Source organism: Aspergillus candidus (genome assembly GCF_002847045.1).
Source record: "Aspergillus candidus strain CBS 102.13 unplaced genomic scaffold BDW47scaffold_5, whole genome shotgun sequence".
NCBI classification, from domain to species: Eukaryota; Fungi; Ascomycota; class Eurotiomycetes; order Eurotiales; family Aspergillaceae; genus Aspergillus; species Aspergillus candidus.
The window spans coordinates 180,027-195,108 of record NW_020194010.1 but is presented as its reverse complement, the minus strand read 5'-3'; the positions used below and the strand labels follow the sequence as shown (position 1 = coordinate 195,108).

At 50.6% G+C, this 15,082-nt stretch overlaps 7 protein-coding genes across 7 annotated transcripts; 3 read left to right on the top strand and 4 right to left on the bottom strand.

The window, feature by feature from the left end:
- Positions 1-89: 89 nt before the first annotated feature.
- BDW47DRAFT_99720 (uncharacterized protein) lies at positions 90-2,252 on the bottom strand. Its single transcript, XM_024820924.1, has 4 exons — positions 1,603-2,252; positions 1,262-1,553; positions 839-1,195; positions 90-748 (listed from the first exon to the last, which is right to left on the bottom strand). The coding sequence occupies exons 1-4, from the start codon at positions 1,819-1,821 to the stop codon at positions 288-290; spliced, it is 1,329 nt and encodes a 442-aa protein (XP_024675233.1). The 5' UTR covers positions 1,822-2,252; the 3' UTR covers positions 90-287.
- A 1,004-nt stretch (positions 2,253-3,256) lies between these two features.
- Positions 3,257-3,561, top strand: BDW47DRAFT_122785 (uncharacterized protein; the record flags this gene model as incomplete). Its single annotated transcript, XM_024815920.1, has 2 exons — positions 3,257-3,382; positions 3,445-3,561. 2 exons carry the CDS (start codon positions 3,257-3,259, stop codon positions 3,559-3,561), a joined length of 243 nt encoding a protein of 80 aa, XP_024675232.1.
- Positions 3,562-4,253: 692 nt separating this feature from the next.
- Positions 4,254-4,873, bottom strand: BDW47DRAFT_122784 (uncharacterized protein; the record flags this gene model as incomplete). The annotated part of the gene is made up of 2 exons (XM_024815919.1): positions 4,254-4,741; positions 4,834-4,873. 2 exons carry the CDS (start codon positions 4,871-4,873, stop codon positions 4,254-4,256), a joined length of 528 nt encoding a protein of 175 aa, XP_024675231.1.
- Positions 4,874-5,009: 136 nt separating this feature from the next.
- Positions 5,010-6,433, top strand: BDW47DRAFT_122783 (uncharacterized protein; the record flags this gene model as incomplete). Its single annotated transcript, XM_024815918.1, has 3 exons — positions 5,010-6,126; positions 6,206-6,303; positions 6,353-6,433. The coding sequence occupies 3 exons, from the start codon at positions 5,010-5,012 to the stop codon at positions 6,431-6,433; spliced, it is 1,296 nt and encodes a 431-aa protein (XP_024675230.1).
- Positions 6,434-6,805: 372 nt separating this feature from the next.
- BDW47DRAFT_99715 (6-phosphogluconate dehydrogenase, decarboxylating) lies at positions 6,806-8,989 on the bottom strand. Its single transcript, XM_024820923.1, has one exon. The coding sequence runs from the start codon at positions 8,777-8,779 to the stop codon at positions 7,235-7,237; it is 1,545 nt and encodes a 514-aa protein (XP_024675229.1). The 5' UTR covers positions 8,780-8,989; the 3' UTR covers positions 6,806-7,234.
- A 271-nt stretch (positions 8,990-9,260) lies between these two features.
- Positions 9,261-10,574, bottom strand: BDW47DRAFT_99714 (sugar phosphate isomerase/epimerase family protein). Its single transcript, XM_024820922.1, has one exon. The coding sequence runs from the start codon at positions 10,473-10,475 to the stop codon at positions 9,438-9,440; it is 1,038 nt and encodes a 345-aa protein (XP_024675228.1). The 5' UTR covers positions 10,476-10,574; the 3' UTR covers positions 9,261-9,437.
- Positions 10,575-11,524: 950 nt separating this feature from the next.
- BDW47DRAFT_99711 (putative chromatin remodeling complex subunit (Rsc9)) lies at positions 11,525-14,960 on the top strand. Its single transcript, XM_024820921.1, has 3 exons — positions 11,525-12,245; positions 12,302-12,625; positions 12,692-14,960. The coding sequence occupies exons 1-3, from the start codon at positions 12,212-12,214 to the stop codon at positions 14,542-14,544; spliced, it is 2,211 nt and encodes a 736-aa protein (XP_024675227.1). The 5' UTR covers positions 11,525-12,211; the 3' UTR covers positions 14,545-14,960.
- Positions 14,961-15,082: the final 122 nt, after the last annotated feature.

Here is a 15,082-nt window from a genome sequence, read left to right as displayed (position 1 = left end):
AGCTGAACAAAAAACCCCCTTTCTCTATTTATCAACTTGGGTCTTGTTTCTTGAATCGGTGGCTTTGGGTATGGTCATTGTTATATGTAATGCAACGCAGCGTAAATGCCTAGCAAATAAGCCCCCTTCGGTAGATAGAGTATTGAAAAACAAGTAACAAGTACTCGATCGAATATGTGATATGCAGTATAAATACTCAACGACGAATGAATACCGCTAATGGTATATGATATACTCAATGGGAAGGAGAGACAAAAGTCCCTAGTATCTAGTATCTGAAGTTGTACTCACTTCCCGAGCGCAATTCGCACCCATGCACCCTCGACGTCCTGGCACAGTTGCAGGAATGAATCGTCGTCGATGTGCTCGCAGATCCAGTTCTGTAGTTTTGAGGTTCGTTGCTGGGTGGGCTCGGATAGGTATGATGATAGGTCTAGCATGGTGAGTTCGTTTGGGTGCTGCTGCTGTTGCTGCGGAGATTTGTGAGTGGTGCTGGGGGGAGGTTTTGGCTCGGTGCTGGGGCCATTGGTATTCTGCTCGGGTGAGGTGACACAGATAGAATTGTTTGTTGGTGGTGGTAGGTGGGTTGCTATGTCGATGGGGATGTTAGGGGCACCATGGTGATATCTCAAAGTGAGGAGTTTCGAGTTATGGGGCTCTGGTCTTGGTTGGACTTGTGTGTTCCACGGATCTAGACTTGATACAGGTCCTGCGAGGTCCGTTTGTCTAGAACCTACATTTGTCGAGTCTAGTCAGTCAGCATACAGGTAGTACCGCCGGTTGGGTTATGGATAGTAACACAAAGAAGGAAGTGAACGGTGTACTCTCTTTGACCCACCTGTGCAGCAAATCGGTCCTCGAGACGGCCCCGGTCCGTGTGCAACCGTAGCGGGTCTCGCTGTTGTCGTGCACGCTCGCTTTGCGGCTGGGTTCGCAAACGGGAGGTCTCGCTTCGGGGGTAGAAGTTCCTCCAGTGGTCGGATAGCACGGACGGTTGTTGCCGTGGAAGGTCTAGGGGGTACTTCCTCTTGGGGGCTTGCGTGGGCCAGAGACGTGCTCAGAAAATATGGAGACTCGGCCTGCCTGCTTGGCATTGGGTGTTGTTCGTGTCTCGCGCTGTTATGATGTGCTGTTGCGTGTTCTGTAGTGGCTGTCATGGTATAGCCAGTACCCGAAGACGAAGGCAGCGAGGGACCTGTCGTAGATGTCAGCAAAAGGAGGCTCTTTGTAAGATACTGTGCTACTTGGGATATTGCTTTACCGACTGTGACGCTAGACGTTCTTTCATGTGTCTCGCTTGTGGGCAGGTGAGTTTGAAAGACACCGTCAACGGTGGTTGAAAGGTTAGACAGGGATGGAGGAGGATGAAATGTACTCATTGATCTTGAGACAGCAGGGAGCAATTCTCGGCGCCATTGGGATGAAGATGGCCTTGTTGGTTGGACAAGAGTTCCAACGTTGGATTCCGAGAATGGACATTTTATATCACTAAGTATGGAGAGAGCTGTATAGTAGTCACGGTCCAAAGAGAATTTGATCTGGAAGCGTCGTATCTGCAGATTTATTAGACCTTGAATATTGTGCACTTTCTGTGGTACGCACATAGGTTTTCTCCGAATATCTTACTGCTAGACACGGCAGTTTGATGACAATAGCGGTGTTCGGTTTGGTATGTGTCTGCTGAGTCGGTGATGGATTGGAATTGGATGATTCTTGTGCGATCTTGGAAAGGTCAACTGTCTCCTGCCATATCGTACCAGAGATTTTCAGTATTTCTCGCTTTTCTCTCATGTTGCTTATATGCTCTTCAGATTTTGACATGGCGACACACCAGTATTTCCCTATCTCGAGAGATCTTCATGAGCACTTTCTCCCCGGTAGAAAGTGTTCTAGGGCATCTTTCAAATAAAACGATGATATCACCGTTACTGAAAAGATGAGACCAAGTGAGAGGGCCTTTATAGTTGATGGAGGTGGTTGTGTGAGAGAATTTGGTCAGAGGCAGACGAGAAAGTTGAGTAGGGCCCTGTGGGCGCTGAGAGAGTGAATGCATTGTCGTCTCAGAGCATCACTATGAGTGCAAGGAAGAAGTTCCTTAATAACTCAAGAATTGAACGATGTGGCTTCATAGCTGGAAAGATCAGCGAAGAAGAATCCTGAATTGTGAGGCTGGATTCTAGAACAGGTGACCATCCCTCCTAGATGTACCCAGCATAATTCTGGATAAGTTGTACATGCTTGGTCGATCTTGGTCATCTCTTTCCCCCACGATATACATCTTTCTAAATCTGTTCCTTCCATTCAAACCGAATATATAAGGATAGGATAAGGCAAGTGTCCATAAACTATGCCACAACTATTACTCATGCATCAGAAATCCATAGGATGTTTAGTTACTGATACATATTGTAGATGACAATTGACAACGCTGATAACGACAATATTTACGAACAGAGGATGGACCATCGATTACAAGCCATCAGGACGGACAAGCGTCTGATAATGAAAATATATTTGCCGTTGCTGATCACTGGAATGGGGAGGCGATGCCCATAAACACCCCGTCAACCTGCGCTGTCGATGTCAAAACGGACAATTGCCCACTCAAACATTTCATATGTCAGCAGCCAAGGTATGCCTACAACCGAGATAGAATAACTATCCCTCGAGATGACTGGACAGCTCCCAGCAGCATGGCCCATCTATGATCTAAGTGGCCAATTTTAACTTTGATACTCCAACAGGTTGAAATCTTTCGAAAATCAGGGCCAGCATTTGTTGTGAGTGTCGAATCTCACCATCGACCCACAGTCGCATCGCAATGATGATTCAAGAAAGCCCCAGATCAATCTCAGTATGCCAATACCTGTATCTCTCCCCAGACACCATGGGTGGGACCTTTCGATGGGTGGCTCGAGTGACTATCCGCGGACCCACCCGGAACCAAAGTCTCCTCCGGCCTGGACTGTTAGGGCTGCGGAGTACTTGGGCTGCACTGCCCAGGACACAGATTCAGGTTGAATACATGGACTGTGAGCATACTGTGATCAATATTGGCCATGGTTCGATCGACCTCTGATGATTGTGCTCTGACATCAGGGTCCTGACATTTTCAAAGTCGAATCATGACTTTAGTATGACGTCCTAGAATGCTCAAGTGTTATAATTTGACATAAACAGACGCACATTCATTCCTCGAATCTCAGTTTCTAATTAAGACAAAGAGCTTCTCCAGTTGCCTATTTATCAAGACATCATGGCATCCAACACCAATCCCGGAAATTTCGCCAACCGTCCTCACGAGGAGGTAGAGAACATCGCCAAACAAGGTGGTCGATCCAGCCACGAAGGCGGATTTCACCATATGGACCCGAACAAACAGGTAAGTATAGTTGCCCAAACATTGACCTCAATTCTAGCAGTACTAATGAGAGTGTTCTTTAGAGAGACATTGCCTCTATGGGCGGCCAAGCTTCAAGTGGCAGCTTTGAGCCTGGAGACCCCAGAGCCCGGGCAGCCGGCCAGAAGGGCGGTTCAGCTCGCCAGATGCCAGAGGAGTAAGGAGATTTCGATATTTAACTTGTGGCTGTTTTAGTTCTTTGAGAGGTTTGGTGTCTATAATTTTCACGCATATCAAATTAATGCTGTTCCGATGATAATGTATTACAAATTGTAGCCGTGGATAGCAACGGGGCAGCACATATCTAACTAGTTCTACATCAATGATTTTCGTGCAAGCGCCCCTATCAAAAAGAAATATACATAATTGACTGTCCTCTCTAGAACACTAATATATATCTTCGAAATTTGCAGTTATAAACGAGTTCTAGGATATATAAAAAAAGCATAATGTCAAAGCGGGGATATGCAGACTGACTGAGCCAGAGGGATCAGAAACCGACCGCGATAACCGTGAGAGCGGGAAGTTGATGACAGTTAGTGATCTCGTCACTGAGGACAAGTTGAACTGATAGTGAGCAATACTTTCCCTGCCAATCGATACGGCGTCGGTCCGCTCCCGATCCGCTTGCTATGCGAGGTTGTAACCTCGGTCTGCAGCATCAACATCTTCCGTACCGGACTGGCGGAGCTGGGAGAAGCACCGAGTAACTTGAGGATGTGTGCGGCTTCAACCTTCTCCGACGGTCATGTTGCGCATGGATAGGCCATTCGCAGTTCACACGGATTTTCTTGCAGAGGCTATGTTCATATTCACAGCAAGTATAAACTGCTATGCCTCTGGGGGTCTATTCTCACGACCGGCCTGCGCGTTGCTCTCTCCACCGAGGACCACATCGAATGACAACCCATAGTAGCGGCGCATTCGCAAACGTGACAAGCGCAATTAACGTAAAACACCACCCTCGCCCCATCCCGTCCAGCATGGGCTGCAGTAGCGCGGTGGCGCCAGCCCCGAACAGGCACCGGACAAAGTGTCTCGACGCCGCAGCGGCGGACGCATTGGCTGGATACAAATCGACAAGCAAGGTACAGACAATGCTATTTGCAGCCGTCATACACCCCCCGATGAAGAATAGCAGTGTCGTCGGAACAGCCAGGTGCACGCCGAACTCCAAAACCCACCCGAAGGCGATCACCGCGAGGTTGCCGATCGTCAGAAGCGGGAAGACCGCTTGGAGACGCGCCTTTTCGATGGGGAAGCCAGCCAGGTTCCCGGGGTTGGTGTGGGTTTCGTGAAGGGGGATATTCAGGTGCGCCGCGAGACGTTTGTAGTTGTAGTCTAGGACCTTTCATGTGCCGATGCAGGCTATGGCGGCGCCCACGCCTAGGGGAAGATAGCACAACCCGATCTGGAGCGCGTTCAGGCCGTACAGCTCCTTGCAGATGGAGGGGATGCAGGCGCAGGCTTCATAGTAACTGATTAGTAGGATGGCGTTTGACAAGAGAATAATACCAATATCCTTTTGGAAGATGACAGAAAACGTTTTGGTGGGATTTGGAAAGCCAATTCGGGGTCATTTCACCGCCGCATGACTTGCAATTCCTTTATGCCTTCCTCTCATCCCCCGATCAATCCTGAGTATGGCGACAGCGAAGCCCGCGTGTTGCTTCAGCGCATCCAGCCATCACTCCTTCTGACGTCCTCCGGACGTGCAGCGAATGGGGCTGCAAATGGTTTGGGAATCCGCGTGGCGCAATGTCTCTGGGATGCAAAAACCCGGTTCGTCCTGCTAGAGCCCTCAGGCAGCATGTCGGCACCTCGACCGATGACGCACCTGTGTTCACCGGCCCCAGACGACGGCGCACTGATGCTCTTTACAAGCGGCACCACCGGTACGCCCAAGGGCATCATCCTCACCCATCAGAACCTGTTGACTGCCGTGCGTATCCTCATCCGCGCCCAGTCGCTGTCGCCGACGGATCGATGTGCAATCATCACGCCTCTCTTTCACGTTGCTGGTGTCGGCATTTTACTTCTCTCGACTCTGTTTTCGGGTGGTGCAGCGGTCATTCCCGCTTCACTGTCTGGGGCATTCTGGTCGCAGCTGGAGGAGCATGCGGTGACATGGTTCCACGGTGTGCCTACACTCCACCGATTGTTGCTCACGTTTCCCCGGCCGCCGAACATGAGACGGCTGCGGTTTGTGTCATCCGGCGGCAGCTCCCTGGCCCAAGATACCTTGCATCATCTCGAGACCGAGCTGGGGAGCCCTGTGCTTGAAAGGTACGGCATGACCGAGACTGCACCGGGCATCTTTTGCAACAGCACCGATCGACCACGCCGTTCCTCATGCTACCCCATCCCACCAGAAGTTACCGTTCGAATCCTGCACTCCAGCGCGGGTAGTGGCACTCCATCATTGACAGACTCCGTCGGAATTGCCGGTGAAGTCTGCCTCAAGGGGGCGAATGTAATGGAGGGCTACGTGGATAATGCGGATGCCAATGCTGATGCCTTCGTCGACGGCTTCTTCCGAACAGGTGACCTGGGACGACTTGAATCCGATGGCTATCTCCGTCTTGTAGGCCGAATCAAGGAAGTCATCAACAAAGGAGGCGAGAAGATCGATCCCACAGAGGTCGAACATCTGCTGCTGGGACATGAATCCATCCGTGATGTGGCGTGCTTTCGCGTCTCGGATGAGATGTATGGCGAACATATTGGTATGTTGTTGTGAGATTGGCCTGGTCATCTGGGCCTCACTAGTTGAGTTGACTATTCTAACCTTGATATTTCATGCAGGCGCTGCCATTGTCCTCAAAGCTGGGTGCCAGCTCAAGCCACTGGAAGTCAAGAAGCACGTCCGGAACAATGCCATAGGCTTCAAGGTCCCTAAAAAGGTAAAGACCCAAGCTCCATTATTTGACCAGACTGTTGATTAAAGTCTAGGTTGTATTTCTGGATACGATTCCGTGTAATCGGACGGGCAAGTATCAGCGCGTCTTGCTCTCCCAGCAATACGGAGGATGAAATGTCGAGGCGCATATTATGATTATGGTTTGCCTGTTGCTAAAATTTGTTGCTGTCCACAATGGTATAGGGAATAAGGATCTGGTGGAGACTATACTTTACTATATTTGTACGTAGTGAGAGGGTTTATACCTAGCAAAAGCCAGAGAATTTGCACGTAGTCCATCGCTTGACCAGAAAGACACGTGTGGTTATTTTGATGGTGTTGTCTGCAGATTCAACTCACGTTCAACATATCATCGATAGGCAATTGTTCATCCACACCCAAGGATCCCCAAAACGATGGTGCCTTGAGAATTTCATTGGGTATGATGCCAATTTTCTAGCTCTACAGTCAAGCTGTCTGATCTGACAAGACTCAGTCAGTATCCATGCGAATTCCAGAAAACCTCGTCCTAGAAACAAAGACCGATAAAGACCGCAATGATTGATGCGAATCTTCTTGGTTTAGGGCTGTCAAAATGTTCATCTAGAGCAGCGAAGTGCGTACAGACTTGGAATTTAGCTTGACTAGCTGTACGCGTTTCTTTTCTTGTGAGTGATATAGATTGACAACAGTGATAACTGGAACCTGGAACCTATCTAACTAAATACTCAAGTCGATGCTCCCACCTGGCCCATATTCCAGTCATACTTTAGGATGATTCATCTTGTGTGGGTGTGTCATTCTTCTATACTACCAACGGTCATGAACGCTAAAAATCAAATGAGGGATGGCCGAGTGGCCACTCAGACACGTACTGGGGCCCATGTCAATATTTTGGGCCTGTACAACATGAACTGCAGTTGCCCCAGCGACTCCTAAGCGGGTCGCCATTCGTAGTGATGGGGACCTTTGCTTGTCGGCCCGGGGTCTTCCCCAGGCACGCCTGGTTTATTATATCCATGGGCACCAAACAGGTCCATCTGTCCTTGCATGAACTGGGTCGGGAGCCTCGTCCCACCCGTGTATTTGAGGTACTCCAAAGCAGCCGACAGAGCTGGGATATACTGATCGGTCCGGACGCCCTGGAGGACAATTTCCTTCAAAGCGCCCACGTGGCTGTGTAAAGAAACGGCCACGCCGTTGACTAGCTTAAGATTGGTCCAATCCGTGGTTCCGGATAGGCCATCCTGCAGGAGGTCTAAGATATACTCTGACTGGATGATACAGCCATTGCGCCAGATTTGCAGACAGGCCGCGGGATTGATGTCCCAATGTTCATCTTGCGACGCCCGCGCAATTAGCTCCAGACCCTCGCAGTAGGAGACCAGGAACCCGCAATACACGGCCGCTTGCAGCGTTTTCAAGAAATCTGCGGTATCCTGCACCCCCTGTATGAGCCCTGGACTGGGCATCCGGAGCTTTTCCGCCACGGCGAGCCGCTCCTTGCGATTGCCGCTTGCGACGCGCAGATAGTGAGCTGTGGCGTTGGTAGGTGTAGCGACATGCCTAAGGGCCGATTCCATCAGCGCCCAGTGAGGCGTCCCTTCGCTGTTATCATCATCCTGGACCACTTTATCCAGAACTTCATCAAGCACATATTCGGAGCTATCCCCAGCCCCCTCACCGCTACGGTCACCTTCGGGCGTCTTGCGTGTCCGCAGTAACTGTTCTCCGATGTCCAGAAGATAGGTGCGTCGAAGCAGACCCTCCTTGTTCCACTGGCCAAAAATATCAGCCACCTGATCGTAGCTCAGGCCTAGCCCGAAATGCATGAGAGACCATGCCTCCGCCAGTGTGGACAGCATGCCCCCTTCGATAAAGTTGTGGGCCATCTTAACGAAATGCCCCGCCCCAGCGGGTCCGATGCGCGTCACACACGGCTGGCCGGACTGGAGGTCCTTGGCAGCGTACTGCTGCAGCAGAGGCATCACAAGATCCAACGTCTCGGCATCACCCCCAGGGGACAGGCTAGGCCCTCGGCGCGCCGCCTGGTACCCGCCAGACACACCCATGCCGATCCAGTGGACCCCCCGTTCTGCGCACCGCCGCTGGCGCGCCTCTGTCTGGCGGTAGTACTCGTTTCCGCCGTCGAGGACAATGTCGCCTTCGGATAGGTCGTCGCTGATCATATCGAGGACCGAGTCGGCGGGGTCACCGTGGGTGATGGAAAACATGAAGAGTTTGCGCTTATTGTCGCCAGCGACCAGGCTTCGGACGAATTCGTGGATGTCTTCAAAGCTCCGAATTTGGTCACCTCGTTTGTCTGCTTGCAGGTCTCGCACGAGCCGCTCGATGTTGCTAGCCTTGCAGTCCCAGATAGAGACTTTCAGGCCCAGGTCAGCGAAGGCAATGGCCATCTGAGAGCCCATGCTGCCTGCGCCGACAATGCCTATGTACTGGAAGGGGTGCTGGGAAGGCATCTTTTTAGGCTGGTGGTGGTTCGAATTGTAGGTAAGGAAGTAGCAATCGGGGCTCGTGGGGTTGATTTGTTGTAGTCGCTCTCTAGAGATTCGAGACCGTCCTACTGTTCATGCCCGAGCAATCTCAAGATACTGGCCGTGACTAGTCAATATGTGGAAGCTAGAGAATCGTTCACAATGGCGGCTCATTCTTCTCGTGCTCGTATGCCCCTTAACTGTTTTATTATGAATTTAGCATGCACAAACTATGTCATGATGGGTCTGATGTCGCTATGACATAATTTGGGGAACCCTGTGGGGCATATCAACCGGGTTACGATAGAGTCTAGATTGTGGTTCTCATGCACCAGGGGCCGTAAATTTCATTACGAGGCTATGAATAATTGGCACGTTTTGCTAGAGTTTAGTAGTTTGTCGTATTGCACGTCGCTGTCTAGGTAGGTAAGACTGCATGGCAAACCTCTCCAGGATTTCTCCCATCGCAAGCCAGCCTGGAGTGAATTGATTGAACACCCTGTTTTGCCATGGTATGGGAATTGCTTATTGCTTTAGGTCTAGTCAGATTATAATGATGTGGGGTTGTATGTGTTCTTGATATTATATTACATCCATAAACAACACCAGCTAGAACTGACTGCAGAGGCCATGAAAGCGAACCTTACTCGGAGCATTGATCTAACAACTTCTTCATGGCTCGCATCGCTTGCTGGGCAAAAGACCCCATATCAGAAATATCCCTTCTACCCACGCCATCAGGCCCTTTGTCAAAAATCTCCATCGAAAACCAGCCTCTAAACCCGGTTGCCAGCACCGCTTTCGTGACCGATTCAATAGGCAGATACCCTCCATCGTAAGGCATTGGACGCAGACGACTGCTCCACCGCGCTCGCGGTCTCTGCCCTTCAGTCGTGTCATCCGTAGCCAATGGTTTCGAAGGCTTGTACGCATCCGAGACCTGGAGCAAGTAGATCTTGCTAGCGGGGACCAAGTTCCCCAGCTCGCGCATGCTCTGCTGGAACTGCTTCTCCAGCGTCTCGCGCGGAATATCCTCAATCAGACCCGACTCCGTCGTCGGATCCGCCCATTCCGACCCAGCAGTCTGGAAGGTATCCAGACACAGCCCGATATTGGGCCTGTCAACGGCGCGTACCACTTCCCAGGCATTTTTCCAGGTCGGCGCATGGGTCGACCAGCACCAGTTCTCGTATGCGAGGCGCTTGTGCCCGTGCTGGTCTAGCATATCGCACAGCTCGCGTAGATCTTCGATGACGCTGTTGTCTGTATCTGCGGAGAGCCGCTCGCGCGGGATATCGGTTGATCCGACTTGTAGGAGATCCGTGCCTACTGCGCCCATAATCGATATCCAGCCTTTAGCTCGGTTGAACGCGTCGTCGCGATCAGGGGAGCCCCGCGGCCAGCCTTCGAGATGTGCAAACGGCTGTAACATCATGACTGTGAGCTGGTTGGATTGGCATAATTGGCGGATTTCTTTGGAGACTTTGACTAGCTCATCGTAGTTGTCTGGAGCGACTTGGTGCCCGAGGAGCTCGTTGCCGTAGGCTAGTATGTCGGGGAACGAGAGCTCGATCCCCTTGAAACCTGCTTGGCTTATAGCCTTGAGTTTCGCGGGGAGAGTGTCATCGGGTCCATGGCCGATGGAGCAGGTAGCGTATGCGAGAGGAGGAGTTTCGGTCATTTTGTGTATGGAATCGGTTATGTCTCGAGCGAATGGATGATAGTTATCTTATTTGAGGGTAGTTAGCCATCGCGGCGATGCTCTCAGGGTGACGTGAGGAGCGATGATGTAACCAGATAGTCCACGTTCTGATAACAGCAATGACGCTATCACGATGTATTACTCCACATCTCTGCGAGTTAAATCCGGGCAAGAAAGCCATTGATAAACAAGGATTGAATATCTGCCTATACCTAGTTAGCGGAAGTTTGTCTTCTTCTCGACACCCATATCCTGACCAATACTACTGTAACAGAAGTGATGTTCAAATACGATGTCCATAAACCCTAGTATTTTGCATACTAACTATGAACAGTATATTCTAACCCTAGAATAAATTGCCTTGTTATGCATTCCACTCAACTTTCAAGGCATCTGCTAGTCACTCTAAATTGCAGGTCATAATCGCAGAGAACTTGCTGAATTGTCGATCTGAACACCATCTAGAGTACTAGCTATGAGAGCTTTCCATGGGATATCAGGCTCATGATGTACTATAAGATAGATATAGCGTACACATTTACGGCTTGGCCTTGATGATCTACCTTTGCGGGAGCAAGGGTTGACCGTGGTGTGGAGTTCAAAGCATTTTTTGTCGCGTAAGAATGCAGCGAGGGAAGTTAAATCGCTTCGCTGATTGCTTTGGTGATATCTGGGTTCCTAGATCAGTTTGAACAACCCCACACGTTTCGGGCAAAGAGTCTATATAGACCTGATATTTCAGCCGATTTTGGCTCTGAAAACCATCATATTGAGGGATCTCAAATCGCGTAGATGCTGAGAGGTGGTGGGGTTTGTAAAAGCAGCCATGGAACTTCCAAGTACTATATAGCTTGTCGAAAGTTAATATGGCAGCTTCGTATTCGTTCCTAGGAAGATCTTCCATCCATCAACCAGATGATGCAGGAAGTTGAACGCAAGTACCTTGCGAACGGTCTACTTGAATAGTTAGTGTATGCACGATTTGGTGCCTCACACACAAGGCTGCAGCACTATTACATAATACATACAAAACTGACAAACATCCCAAACGGGAATAGCGGAAGCACAGATAATCCGGAGACGCGCCTGAGGCTAGCAGGAGCTCTGCGCGGACTTTTGCCTGAGATCGATTGATTTGCTTGATTGCTGTGCCTTTTTGGATCGCAGGATCAACGTCCTCGTTGTTCACACAGTGCCTCCCAGGGCCACAATTAAGCCATTGATATCTGGTACCAATCACCTCTGTCGCGATTATTCCACTCCCTTTGCGCAAGATTATCGCACTCCTTCGTCAAATCCTTGCGAACGCGGAAGTTTGTTTTTTGTACCGCAATCGCATCCTCCACCCACGAGCATTCGGCAGCCTTGGATCGCCCTCGAATTTCTCAAGAAGGCCGGAATTCGACCGACAGCGTTTTTTCGGCACTGAGCACTCTCGGTTTCGGTTCTGAACGCCCAACTCGCCAGGTGGACGAAATAACCGGGGAGGATACCAGAGCTCGTGTCCTTAGAGCATCGGGAAACCACTTTGTATCCGACAGTTGCGTCTCAAGGTCTAATATATTCGAGATATCTGCGGTCGCGCCAGGCCACGAAGAGGCAGCATATTGGAAAGGCGACGTCAAGGGAGAAAATAAAGGTTGATCTGGGCTCTGCGAACTTGATCGGCAAGACGCTGGATCAGGTGGTTGCGATTTCGTTGGGTGAGGCCCAAAATGTCTGGTAGCACCCCACGCACATCACTTAGAGGTAATTTTGCCCCTTTCTCGCCCGTGGAAATGTGTTGACTAACTCCCTCCCTCCAGAGGGCTTGCGACAAGCTCCCAAGGTGAACCAGCCTTTTATCCCAGACACCGCACCAGTCCGACGGTCCCATATTCATGCCAATCAATCCCCACAGCCGATAGCCATGTCTCACGCCAATTCCAACTCGTCGGCCAACCCGATGAGCCCTCATATGACGGGCGATAACTGGGATGACCAGAAGGTCCCGTTGTCGATGCGCGAGGTAGCGACGCCAGGGAATAGGCCCGGCTTGTTTATGGACCTACCCGTGAGAGCAAAAACAGCCAAGCTGCCAGATTTCTATGATCCTTATTTCCCGCTCAAGTATCTTGAGGTGCCCAAATGTATGTAGGCCCAACTCTGCCCTTCTTGTAAGTGATTCTCCGGATATGGCTGACATCTTAGTATAGCGGACCATATCTACAAACGAGCCCATTATGGTTTACAATCTGGAATCCCCGATGAGGTCGACTTCGCGTTGTATCATCTCGTTCAGATTTCCAACCAGCGATGGGATAAATTCAAGTTCGAAGGGTTCCCACTACTCGCCGAAACTTTGATGGAGAAGGCTCTAGACGTCTCCATAATTTGCACTGGTGTCAAATGGGACCTTCAGTACGACTTTCGGGAACCCACCGACCGTGTCAACGCGTTGAATGCGCTGCATGGTACGCGCGATCTGCTCGACAAGATCAAAAAGATCCCAGTCACCTTGCCCCGGGATACACTCGAGACGTACGAGTTCGATCACTGTCTTCGGAACGTGAAGGAGGCCACCCTCGTTCTGCGGAATATGGTTCTGCTGAGAGAGAATGCATTCTATGTGTCTCGATATGCCAAGGGGCTTCTGAGGGACTTCCTCGTTATTCTCATCAATCTCCCGGATCAGCCTCGCCTGAATGAGATTCGAAATGACGCGCTCGACATCGCAGAGGAGGTTACGAAGTACCTTCGAACCGACCCAGAGGATCCACTCTGGATCTCTCTCATCAAATGCCTCGACTCAGCGGATCGTGCTCATATTGTCCGTGCACTCTGGGCACTTACTCATTTCTCGACTGGGCTAGACGAACCCGATGCCAACCAGGCGTTGGAGCGTACGCCAAAGGAGACTTTGAAACAACTGTACCTGCACACCCTCCTTGACGACGAAGACATCCTAAGCGGCGCTCTGGATTTCTGGTACCAATACACGTTGTCTCGCGAGAACATTGAGAACATGATGGATATCTTCAACCTTGCTATAGTCTTTGTACCACGAATGATCGCCTTGTTAACCCACAACGGAAGGCCTGGCAAGAAAGAAACCGTCTTGCAGGAGGAGAAAGTTGCGCCACCCCCATCGGACATTCCTCGTGTGCCTCCCGAGCTTCTCAAGGATCTCATGGAGCTGCCAGAGCCCGAACGAAGCTCTCGCTGGCTGCGGTGCTGTTTCGTCGAGGACCCAGAGTGCGAGATAACGCAGATCGCCTTGTGGCAGGCGTATCAGAGCCGGTTTGTAGACCCTCGAGTCCAAGGCGGTGGTGTCCTACCAGCAGCGGAATTTATCAAAAACGTGAGCACGACGTTCACCAACGCCCAGGCCCAGGTGATCAACGGGCCTGGTAACGCAACGCGGTTTATCATCAAGGGGATCCGGCCATTGGAGACAGCCTACTCCTTCCAGGGCTTCCCCTATATCTATTGCAAATGGACGGATAATTCCAAGCCGTCCAAGACATGTCAGCGCGCGTTTACTACGCCGACGGATCTCCGCAATCACGTGTTCGGAGACCACATGAAGCTGGCAACAACTGACACGCCTGGCCACTATAATCTGGACAAGGCAGACTCGGCCGTTCATACCTGCATGTGGGACAACTGTACGAAGTTCAGATCGTCCGGACCTAGTGACAACACTGCCATGGTCGCTGGCCACGTCTCGTCGCACTTGCCAGAGGATCGTCCCGAGGGTGCGGATGCGCCGGTCTCGAAACGTGCGGTTCTGCAGGAGCGCATCGTTCGCAAGTGGTTTTACCTAGACACACCGGTCAGCGAGCACGGGGAGCCAGTTGGGGTGGCATACAAGGCCTCATTGGTGCTACGCAATCTTGCCAAAAACCTTCCCAACGGCATTGCTCCCAATGCGGACGGCCTGCCCTGGAAGAAGGCTGTCTTCCTCAGCCACCGTCCGAAGATCGTGGAGGTCTGGGACCGCAACCGGCCGCTTCGCAAAGAACTCACCGAGTTAATCATGATAATCGAGAAGGAGGATTACTATTGATAACAAACATTCTGTTGTCAGACGACGAAAGTTCAGCCAGCTCTTTTATCTCTCCCTCTTCCCCATCTCTCAATCTTCCTCTTCGTCCCCGTCACACAACGTTCTCCACTGTATAAATACCCTGGCTTTCCTCTAGTCTTCTTTTCTCAAAGTTTTACGGTGTCACTTTTCTTATTTTATCATTTCTTTTTCTTTTCATTTTCCTTTCCCTTTCTTTCCTCTTTATAAATCTACAACATCCATCACTCGTGCAGAAACTGCGGTGTGGGATGGAGTGAAGCATTCGATAATCGGGGGTTGGACACGGCTATCTGCTTACAGGCGTCTGGATCACGAGGTAGAAATGGAGATCGGTGTCGCTTTTCCTCCTTTTTTTCCTTCTTAGTCTTAATTTTACAAGTGCTACTACAACATGCTGTTTTTATCAAAATCTCTTGTATTTTTCATCCTCTCCTCTGGTGTACTTGTACGGTAGTTTGAAAAGACGTCGGATAATACCACCACCACTTGTTTAATCTACAGAATGGGACCTTCATAT